Source organism: Hemitrygon akajei, chromosome 8, assembly GCF_048418815.1.
Source record: "Hemitrygon akajei chromosome 8, sHemAka1.3, whole genome shotgun sequence".
NCBI lineage: Eukaryota > Metazoa > Chordata > Chondrichthyes > Myliobatiformes > Dasyatidae > Hemitrygon > Hemitrygon akajei.
In genome coordinates, this window is record NC_133131.1 from 174383515 (window position 1) to 174394984 (window position 11470).

Sequence of the window (11470 nt, forward strand, 5' to 3'; positions counted from 1 at the left end):
ACCACTCGAGTTGAGTGTGACGTCCTCGGGTGGCTGTCGAAGCCGATCCGGGATCCACACGTCCTGATGCAGTGTGGGCACGAGTCAGTGCTGGGGCTTTTGGGGTTTTTCACCACTTGTTCTCTGCGACACAATGGAGGTCGTTCCCATTGGAGGGATGTGGATATCGAGTAAGTAGGAGAGATTAGTGTTTGGGTGTTTTTGATTTGTTTTTTAGCTGGGTCAGCACAGTATTGTGGGCGAAAAAGCCTGTTCCTGTGCTGTACTGTTTTATGTTTACTTGTAGCAGCAGAGCCAGGCTCCAGGACAACTTCTATCCCATGTTGTAAGACAAGCGAGCTGTTACTCTTCCACCTCATCGTGGCAAAAGAGGAAGCCATGGATCAACATGTTGGAATGGGATTGGGGATAGGAATTAAAATGCTTTGCCACTGGGAAATTCTACTTTTTGGCGGTTGGAGTTGCGGTCCTCCATTTTATGCTGGGTGTCACCGATGTAGAGGAGGCCACAGCGGGAGCACCGGAGACAATAGACGATCCCAGCAGATTCACAGCTTAGTTGTTGCCTCTCCTGGAAGGACTGTTTGGGATGCTGAATGGAGGGAAGGGAGGAGGTGAATGGGCAGGTGTAGTATTTCTGTCACTGGCAGGGATGTGTGTCAGGAGGGAGTTTAGTGGAGAGGGATGATTGGACAAGGGAATCATGAGGCAGCAATCCCTAATGAGATGTTTGTGTGGACATGTTTGTCACTGTACCTGTAGCAATGTGACAATAATAAACCAATTTAACAGGTTACCTATCCAGCTTTGCTCAGGGTCTATTGATGTGGCCGTTTCAGGTCACTAAACTAAATCATGCTATGGTCTCTTACCCTTCCCACTCGCCCTCAGTTCCTGACGGGTCCATGGCATAAAATGGTTGGGAACCCCTGCAACCCTTACTATCCATGTCCAAGTACGTTTTAAATGTTGCCAGTGCACCTGGCTCACCCACTTCCTCTAACAGCTCATTCCACTCACTGAAGTTTTTTTAAATCTCTCCAGTTCCTGATTCCACAACCCTAGGATAAAAACCCTGTGCATTCGTCCTATCTGTGCCCCCCTGATTTTATACAAGATCACCTCTCATTCTCCTACACTCCAGTGAATAAAGTCCTGACTTGTTCAACCTCTCTGTATGACTCCCTTGAGTCCCAGCAGCATCCTCTTAAATCTCCTCTGCTCTTTGCAGATCAGTTCTGATTCAGTTTCATTTACTTCTCACGTGTATATCAAAACAAACAGTGAAATATGTTGCTTGCATTTGCCTAATGGCATCTTTCCTATCACAGGATGATCAAAGTCAATCAGTGTTCGAAATGCAGCCTCACCAACATCTTGTGAACTGGAGCATTACACAGAAACCCTACAGCACAATACAGGCCCTTTGGCCCACAAAGCTGTGCCGAACATGTCCCTACCTTAGAAATTACTAGACTTACCCATAGCCCTCTATTTTTCTAAGCTCCATCTACCTATCCAAAAGTCTCTTAAACACCCTATCGTATCCACCTCCACCCCCGTTGCCGGCAGCCCATTCCATGCACTCACCATTCTCTGAGTAAAAAACTTACCCCTGACATCTCCTCTGTACCTACTCCGCAGCACCTTAAACCTGTGTCCTCTTGTGGCAGCCGTTTCAACCCTGGGAAAAAGCATCTGACTATCCACACGATCAATGCCTCTCATCATCTTGTACACCTCTGTACTCCTACATTGCAACTTCTTAATCGGTGTCCTGACTGATGAGGCCAATGTATAAAGTCCTGATAAAAACTTAAGAAATAGGAGCAGGAGTCGGCCATCTGGCCTGTCGAGCCTGCTCCGTCCGCCATTCAATAAGATCATGGCTGATCTGACCACGGACTCATCTCCACCTACCTGCCTTTTCCCCACAACCCTTAATTAACCCCACAGATGAAGAGTCTCTGCACAAATCGTCAGCTGTTTACTACCCTGCCTGACCTGCTCAGTTCCTCCAGCATTTTGTGTGTGTTACAGTGTGCTAACCGCCACTTTGGCCACGTTCAGCAGTAGGAGTGGATGGGGCGGGGGGGTGGGGGGGGTGATGGCTGCAGGTTTGCTCTTTCACTTTTGTATATCTAGCATGGCGACAGCCCAGCGAGCCCACACCGCCAGGTGACACCCTCGTGGCCAATACATGGCAGGAACCCCACGTGGTCACGGGGAGAATGTAGACAGCAGTGGGAATTGAACCTGGCTCGCTGGTGCTGTACTGGTGTTGTGCTGCCGTGCTGCCCAAAATGTACTTAGAGAAATCTCTGATCTGTTCCTGCCCTAGGAATTCGGAAACAGTGACGTACTTCTGGAAGAACTGGAATATTCCTGTCCATAAGTGGTGCACCAGGTGAGAGCGGCTTCCCGTGCTCCCGACCCGCCGGGACTTTCAGTCTGCCAGAAAGTCAGCTGTGACTCAGGAAAGCTTTCTAGTGTGGGGGAGAGGGGAGAGAATGCTCCCAGGGGTTTGCAAAGGCAAAAGCAAAATGACCATAAGACACAGGAGCAGAATTAGGCCATTTGGCCCATTGAGTCTGCTCTTCTATTCCATCATGGCTGATCTTTTACCCCTCTCAACCCCATTCTCCTGCTTTCTCCCGTAACCCTTGATGCCCTGACTAATCAAGAACCTGTCAGCCTCCATTTTAAATATACTCAATGATTTGGCCTGCATAGCCATCTCTGGCAATGAACACCACAGATTCAGCACCCACTGGCCAAAGGATGTTCAGAGGTCTTTCAGCTGAACCAGGCTGTGTCTGTTTACTCCTCCCTCTACTCTGATGACAAGGGAGGCATCTCTTCCATTTCGCACCCTCGCCCCCATTCTCCCATCACCTCACCAGGGATAGGGTTCCTCCTGTCCTCATCTACCTCTGCGTCCAGTAATAATTCTCTGTAAACTCCATTACAGTATCTCCAACGGGATCCCACCACCAAGTACATCTTTCCCTCTCTAACTTTCTGCTTTCCACCAGGATTGTTCCCTACACGACTCCCTTGACTGTCCGTCCCTCCCCTCTGGTCTCCCTCCTGGTACTTCCTTGCAAGTGTAACAAGTGCTACACCTGCCCCTACACCTCTTCCCTCACTACCATTTCTTCCAGGTGAAGCAACATTTCACCCTAGAGTCTGTTGGGGTCATCATCTGTGTTTGGTGCTCCCGGTGTGGCCTCCTGCACATCAGTGAGACCCAGTGTAGATTGGGAGACAACTTCGAGCACCCACATTACCTCCACCAGAAAAAGCAGGATCTCCCAGCGACCATCCATTTTAATTCCACTTCCCATTCCCGTTCCGACATGTCAGTGGCTGCCTCTACTGTCACGATGAGGCCACACTCAGGTTGGTTGGAGGAACAACACCTTGTATTCCAACCTGTTGGCATGAACGTTCTTTTTCTTGAACTTCTGGTAACGTCCTCCCCCCCACCACCTCAACATTCACCATTCTCATTTTCTCTCTCACCTTATCTCCTCACCTGTCCACCACCTCCTTCTGGTCTCTACCCCCCTCCCTTTCTTTCATGGCCTTCTGTCCTTTCCTATCAGATTTCCCCCTTCTCCAGCCCTGTACCTCTTTCAGCGTTTGACTTCCTAGCTCTTTATTTCACCCCATTTCCTCTCCACCTATCACTTATTACCATGTACTACTTCCTCCCTTCCCTCCACTTCCTTCCTCTGATTTCTCATCTTTTTATCCTGTTTTGCTGAAACATCAACTCTTTACCTTTTTCCATGGATGCTGCCTGACCTGCTGAGTCCCTCCACCATTTTGTGTGTGTTGCTTAGGTTTCCAGCATAAGACAAACAGAATTAGGCCTTTTGGCCCATCGAGTCTACTCCGCCATCTTTGTTTTTCCTGCTCAGCCCCACTCCCCGGCTTTCTCCCCATAACCTTTGATGCCATGTCCAATCAAGAACCTATCAATCTCTGCCTTAAGTACACCCAACAACCTTGCCTCCACAGCTGCCTGTGGTAATAAATTCCACAATTACACCACCCTCTGGCTAAGGAAATTTCTCCACATCTGCTTTGAATGGACACCCCTGTAAAACTGAGGCTGTGCTCTCTTGGTCTAGACTCCCCCACCATGGGAAACATCATTTCCACACCTACTCTGATATCACTGACATATCTCCAAAATATTTTTGTTTTATGCCAGCAGTATAGTGCAATACATAATAAGTTACCATAATTTACAACAGGAAATACAAAAAAAAATGTGTGCAAAAAGTGAGGCCGAGTTTGTGGGGGTCAGTGTGCACACAGTCTTTTCCCAGGGTGAGGAATCTATAACCGGAGGGCACAGGTTTCGGGTGAGAGGCAGGAGATTGATTGGGGGCCTGAGGGGCAGCTTTCTCACTCAGTGTGTTCAGTATATGGAATGAGCTGCCAGGAAAAGCAGATGAAGCAGGGAAATTAACGACATTTAAAAGGTACTTTGGGCATGATTATCATCGTCATTATGTGCTGTGCCGTATGACATGAGCAATCGTGGTCTCCATGACCATGATTGTTTTTGGCAGATTTTCCTGCAGAAGTGGTTCCTTTTTGCCTTCTGGGCAGTGCCTTCATAAGACAGGTGAAGCCAGCCATTATCAAAGCTCTTTACAGATTGTCTGTCTGGTGTCGGTGGTCACGTAACCAGGACTTTGTGATCCGCACCAGCTGCTCGTACGACCGTCCACCACCTGCTTCCGTGGCTTCACGTGACCCTGATCAGGGGCTAAGCAGTTGCTATGCCATGTCTAAGGGTGACCTGCAGGCCAGCGGAGGGTACAAGCACCTTACACCTCCTTTGGCAGAGATATATCCCCTCCCCGCCACCCTGGACAGGTACATGGATAGGACAGGTTGAGAGGGATATGGGCCATATTTGACCAGATGGGGCATCTTGGTCAGCAGGAACTAGCTGGGCTGATGGGCCTCTTTCCCTGCTGTGTGATTCGATAACAAGGTGGGCTCTGTACTGTAGACCTCTAAAGACCTTCAATAGTATTTGTGATCTCAGCACCTCCCACAGGATCCGCTCAGATATCTGTCGGCTACATTTGCAGATGAGTAACTGAATCATGTCTGCTGATTATCCCCGCAGACACTTCTACAAGCCCATGCTGAAGCAGGGGGTGGACAAGCGAATGGCTCAGACAGCAGTCTTCCTCGCTTCAGCTTTCTTCCACGAGGTCAGTTCATTAAATGTTAACCATTTGCCACAGTAGCATAGTGGTTAGTGGGACTATTACAACTGGGGGTGTCCGAGTTGGGAGTTTAATCCTGACATCCTCTATAAGGAGTCTCTGTACGTCTTCCCCGTGGAACGCAGTGCTCGGGTTTCCTCCCACAGTCCAAAGATGTACCAGGGAGGTTAATTGTCCCGTGATTAGGTTGAAGTCAAATCGAGGTTATTGGGGGTTGCTAGGCTCTGTATCTCTAAATACTAATAAATAAATATAAAAAATTTGTGACATGTACATCAAAACGCCCAGTGAAATGCATTGTTTGTGTCAGTGACCAACACTGTCCAAGGGTGGAATGGGGGCAGCCCACTAATGTCAGCAGGGTTGCAGTGCCAACTCAGCAACCCTGAGCCGTGCATCTTTGGAATCGGGGTGGAAGCCCACGCAGTCACGGGGAAAACGTACAAAGTCCTTATGGATATTGTGGGAATTGAACCCTCATTGGTGGTTGCTGGTGCTGTATCGCATTGCACTGACCATGACACTACACCACGGTGCCTTGTCTGTGGGAGGTGGGATGATGCAGAGATCCTGCAGGGGAACATGAAGAGGCAAGGCCATGTCAGATGGAATGTTAAGAAACGGAGAAGTGAGTATTTTTAAAAATGTTGAGATGAAAGGGGGTTGATGCTGATATATTCTGCTCTGCATTCACTGGGCTCTCTTCCTTCTCTAGTACTTGGTCAGCGTCCCTCTGAAGATGTTCCGGCTCTGGGCATTCATGGGCATGATGGCACAGGTGAGTGACTATGCCACCCTGGGCCTCCCCGAGGGGGTGCGGTGGTAGAGGATGTGCAAATTGGTGTTGTGGATAGCAAGGAAGGTTGTCCAAGATGACGACAGAGGCTTTGCCCTTCAATAGGACCAAGCAGGGTAGATCTTACACAGTGAACGATAGGGCACTGAGGAGTGTGAGCAAAGGGATCTGGGAGTATGGGTCCATAAATCATTGAAAGCAGTATCACAGGCAGATAGAATTGTAAAGAAAGCTTTTAGAGCATTGGCCTTCATAAATCAGTGTGTTGAGTACAGGAGGTGGGATGTGATGTGATGGTGAAGTTTGTGGAAGACATTGGTGAGGCCTGAGCTATAGGGGAAGGCTGAATAGGTTAGGACTTGGAACGTAGAAGACTCAGGGACGATTTGATACTTTACAAAATTCTGAGGGGTATAGACAGGATAAATACAAGCATGTTTTCTCCACTGAGGTTGGGTGAGACCACAACTAGAAGTCAAGGGTGAAAGGTGAGGAGTTTAAGGGGAACACGAGGGGAAACTACTTCACTCAGAGGGTGGTGAGGTGTGGAATGAACTGCCGGCACAAGTGGTGCATGTGAGCTCGATTTCAACGTTTCAGAGAGTTTGGATAGGTACGTGGATGGTAGGGCTATGGAGGGCTATGCTGAGGGTGCTGGTCGATGGCAGTTTAAATGGTTTTGGCATGGACTAGATGTTTCTGTGCTGTACTTATCTACAACTCTTGTCAATCAGATGGGAAGGTGGAGCGTGGAATTCAATCCCAACAAGTGCAGTTAGACAAGACATTTGGAGTATGGTGTGCAGTTTCAGTCACCCTGCTAGTGGACAGATGCCAGAGCCCCGAGGAGGTTTGTGAGGCAGTTGCCAGGACTCGAGGGACTGAGCTACAGTGAGAGCTTGAACAGCTTGGGACATCTTTCATTGGAGGGTGGGAATGTGATCCTATAGAGGTGTATAAAATCATGAGGGGCAGAAACAGAGTGAATGTGCACAGAGTGTTGGTGAATCGAGAACTAGAGAGCAGAGGTTTAAAGTGAGGGGGGGAGATTTAATTGGAACCTGAGGGACGGCTACCTCCCCCAGAGACCAGGCTACCAGAGGGAGTGCGTGAGGCAGGCAGACTAACAACATTTCAAAACACATGGACAGGGAGACGCATAGGAGAGGTTAAGATGGATAAAGGGCAAACATAGGCAAAAGGGACTGGTTTGGTTGTACATCTGGAATAGCATGAACCAGTTGGGCTGAAGGGCCTGTTTCTATGCTGTGTGTCTCTAAGGACAGGGTGATGGAATTTGGGAATGTCAGATGGGGGTAGAACATAAAGAGTATACGGTAAATTGTTAATGAACAGAGAGACTTGGGGGTTGAAGATCAGTGGTACTGTGGCTTAATGGGATGCTGAAGAAGCCACCCTTTGTACCCATTAAATACGAGTTGTTAGGTTATGTGTGGGGGGGGGGGGTGTTAGATCCTCAGAGAGGGATGGGGATGGTATCCCTTCCCTCACCGAGGTAGTATTTGGGTGCCATAGTATAGCATAGCAGCACAACACTATTACAGCCCAGGGTGTTGGAGTTCAGATTCAATTCTGGCATCCTTTGTCAGCAAGTTTGCACGTTCTTTCCAGTGTGTGCATAGGTTTCCTCCCATAGACCATTGTAAATTGTCCCGTGATTCGTCCAGGGTTGAATCAGTGGGTAGCTGGGCTGTGTAAATTGTCCCGTGACTCGTCCAGGGTTGAATCAGTGGGTAGCTGGGCTGTGTAAATTGTCCCGTGATTCGTCCAGGGTTGAATCAGTGGGTAGCTGGGCTGTGTAAATTGTCCCGTGACTCGTCCAGGGTTGAATCAGTGGGTAGCTGGGCTGTGTAAATTGTCCCGTGACTCGTCCAGGGTTGAATCAGTGTGTAGCTGGGCTGTGTAAATTGTCCCGTGACTCGTCCATGGTTGAATCAGTGGGTAGCTGGGCTGTGTAAATTGTCCCGTGACTCGTCCTGGGTTGAATCAGTGGGTAGCTGGGCTGTGTAAATTGTCCCGTGACTCGTCCAGGGTTGAATCAGTGTGTAGCTGGGCTGTGTAAATTGTCCCGTGACTCGTCCATGGTTGAATCAGTGGGTAGCTGGGCTGTGTAAATTGTCCCGTGACTCGTCCAGGGTTGAATCAGTGGGTAGCTGGGCTGTGTAAATTGTCCCGTGACTCGTCCAGGGTTGAATCAGTGGGTAGCTGGGCTGTGTAAATTGTCCCGTGACTCGTCCAGGGTTGAATCAGTGTGTAGCTGGGCTGTGTAACTTGTCCCGTGATTCGTCCAGGGTTGAATCAGTGGGTAGCTGGGCTGTGTAAATTGTCCCGTGACTCGTCCAGGGTTGAATCAGTGGGTAGCTGGGCTGTGTAAATTGTCCCGTGACTCGTCCAGGGTTGAATCAGTGGGTAGCTGGGCTGTGTAAATTGTCCCGTGACTCGTCCAGGGTTGAATCAGTGGGTAGCTGGGCTGTGTAAATTGTCCCGTGACTCGTCCAGGGTTGAATCAGTGGGTAGCTGGGCTGTGTAAATTGTCCCGTGACTCGTCCAGGGTTGAATCAGTGGGTAGCTGGGCTGTGTAAATTGTCCCGTGACTCGTCCAGGGTTGAATCAGTGGGTAGCTGGGCTGTGTAAATTGTCCCGTGACTCGTCCAGGGATAAATGAGGAGTTTCTGGGCAGCACAACTCAAAGGGCCAGAAGGGCCTGTTCCACTCTTCTCTCTAAATAAAATGTTAAAACTCTCCCATTGAATCTGATCCCTGTTGTCCACACAGGTGCCGTTGGCCTGGCTGGTGGGCCGGTTCCTGAGTGGCAATTACAGCAACGCGGCCGTCTGGCTCTCCCTGATCATTGGTCAGCCAGTGGCCGTCCTAATGTACGTGCACGACTACTACATCCTGAACTACGGCGACAGCCTGTGACACCAGGACCCTCGCAAGGAGCCTTCATGGGGGGAGAGGAAGTGTCACTATTTCATTGCCTGAGTGAGAGATTAATGCCTTAAAGGGAATGGTTGAGGAGCAGGATATGACCCTTTAATTAGAAGCAACTCCATCTGTGGGGAGTGGAGGGGGATGTGGCCATGTGTTAGAGGGTGGGGAGTCTCTGAACTCAGATGGTGTGAGACCGTCCATTATAGTGAGGCTGGTGGTCAGTGTGTTTGGACCCAATTCCAAGGGTGCTGGGGGAGGGTTTGTGTAATTTCCCCTGACTCCCCCCACCTCTGAGTCACTAAACCTGGGGACCTGAATGCTTGGTTGTTCACGTCTTGGGGTCTGAGAGGGGCAGCTCATTCCCCTGGTAATTCCCCCTCCATTCCACTCCCCACCTGGCTAACGGGGGTTCACCCTGCTTCACAATGTACATCCTGTGGTCATCTTCATAGAGTGGGGAGTGCTGGGGAGGGAGACGTGTCACTCTGCAGAGGTGGACTTGCCATTGGGTCCCGGCCCCACGTTCAGGAACTCCTGGCACTCACCCGCGACACCCCAGATCAGCCACAAACCTGGTTATCAAATTTCCTCTTGCCTGTTAATATAAACACCATAAAGAAGGGAATTTGAGATTTCAGTCTGGGGAAGTGTAAGTATTTAAATGGAGAGTTGTGAACAAGTCTCCAGAGAGCTTCCCTCGAGCTCACACCTTCCTGTAGATCATCGAAACCGTCTCACGAGGGGACTTTACACAGCGGCTCCCAGACCGGGAAGCTCTCCCCCACCCACTAAACCCTGGATTCTACCTCCTCTAGAACTTAGGGAGCATAACAACCTGCGTAAAAGCTCTCCTCTACATGGCAGCAATAATTCTCTTCTCACCTGACACCAGCTCCCCCCGCGCACAGAGCGTTTAGTCGCTGATGATCTCTGTTGAAGGTCTTTCTACAATCGTCGATCACTTTAAACCGCCGGGTCGTGAGAATTCAGTGTCTCTAGGGGCAGCATCAGCCTCTCCCAGAAACGTATGTCACTAAGTGCCTGTCTCTGTTATCTTTTGTAACTCTTGATTGTAAATGACTATTTCCTACTCTGATAGACCGCAGTATCAATGCAATTTTGTGAGTGTTATTGTGCAGAAGCATCCGTCCAGTCTCTGTCCTGAGGCACAGGGAGATGGGAGTTCCCCACTCCATGGATATCTGCACCACTCGGAGCCCAGGATTTGTGTTTTGGCCAAGTTTACCTGTTGCTACGGTGCTCTGGGTCACAAGGACCAGCTCAATCATTACACAGTAACTACCAGCAGTCTGGCAGCCCTCACCAGTCCCACTGGAAATGGAGACTGAGCAATGGAAAGGGGGCCATCCCTTCGCTGTTTCTCTCATGTATTCATGAATACAGCGACGCAAAAGTGTTCCTCCGGAGCCAAGGTGCAACACACACTGCACGTATAGGTATGATATGGTTGTCAGTCCTGCCCTCGCCTGCCCCTGTGGCTTCAAGTGGAGGGTGAGCCGTTACTGCCATCTAACTGGCACTCTAATGTACACTGGGACAAAAGAGCCCTTTCTCCCAAAGGCATCATGTGGTGTACCACACAGAAGGCCACATCCCTGGCTGTACGGCAGGGATAACTATGGACTGTGGTCCTATTGGTCCAGCCCTTCGTCCTTCTGCTGCTAAGCCCCCGAGCCCCCTTTACCAGTGGCTGGAACACTGCTCTTAGGTGTGAATCGCCTTGATTCGGTGCTCCTCATTAGGACTTTACAGACTCTTATTCAAGAGGTAACTGTGTACACCTCGAAAAATGGTCATTAAACGTGCCTTCAGTGAGCCCCCTCCCACGGGAACAGGTCGACATCCACTGGCTGAACCCAGTCATGGTGGTGCTGTACAGTTGTGTAGAACCGGCTGGGTGCCTGTATGGCCTCCAGCCATATCACTGCCTTCCTCTGATCACCAAAGGGTCCCATCAAATGTGTTTACTGCACAGTGAGTGTGCACTGGTTTAATTTAACACTGATCTCAATCTTCCTGTGCCAAGTTTTTTGGAATTTTTTTTAAGTCTGTACTTTAATTATGTGGAAACATTTAAAGCTGATTATGGAATAAATGAGGCAAAAGAGGAGCCGAGGCCAGTGCGGTCTGGCCATCTCAATGAGGATGAGAACAAATGGTTTTTAATAAACATTCTTTTCAATAAAGTCCCAAGAGCTGCTCATTGTTTCAGGAACCTTGTACAGTTCAAATAGTTAGTTCAGACCCAGCTGCAAGCTTTGGCCTTCCTTGCTGAGCATTACGCCCCCAAAATCTGTGTCTTCCAGATTGTTGTTGGAGTGGTGTTGCAGATAGACAGGGTAGTGAAGATAGCTTTTGGCACCCTGGTCTTCAGCTCACTGAATAGAAATGTTGGGACATTGCGTTGCAGTTGTACAAGATGTTTGGAACATTGTCTGAT

The 11470-nt window shown here is 49.4% G+C and overlaps 1 protein-coding gene across 1 annotated transcript in view; it reads left to right on the top strand.

Moving 5' to 3' along the window:
• LOC140732454 (diacylglycerol O-acyltransferase 1-like) overlaps positions 1 to 11217 on the top strand; it is a 108894-nt gene extending 97677 nt beyond the window's left edge. The window contains exons 14-17 of the mRNA XM_073055129.1: positions 2342 to 2407; positions 5156 to 5243; positions 5974 to 6036; positions 8851 to 11217. Of these exons, the coding sequence (XP_072911230.1) occupies positions 2342 to 2407; positions 5156 to 5243; positions 5974 to 6036; positions 8851 to 8997 (364 nt within the window). The 3' untranslated portion in view covers positions 8998 to 11217. The remainder of the gene's footprint in view (positions 1 to 2341; positions 2408 to 5155; positions 5244 to 5973; positions 6037 to 8850) is intronic.
• The last annotated feature ends 253 nt before the right edge of the window (positions 11218 to 11470 follow it).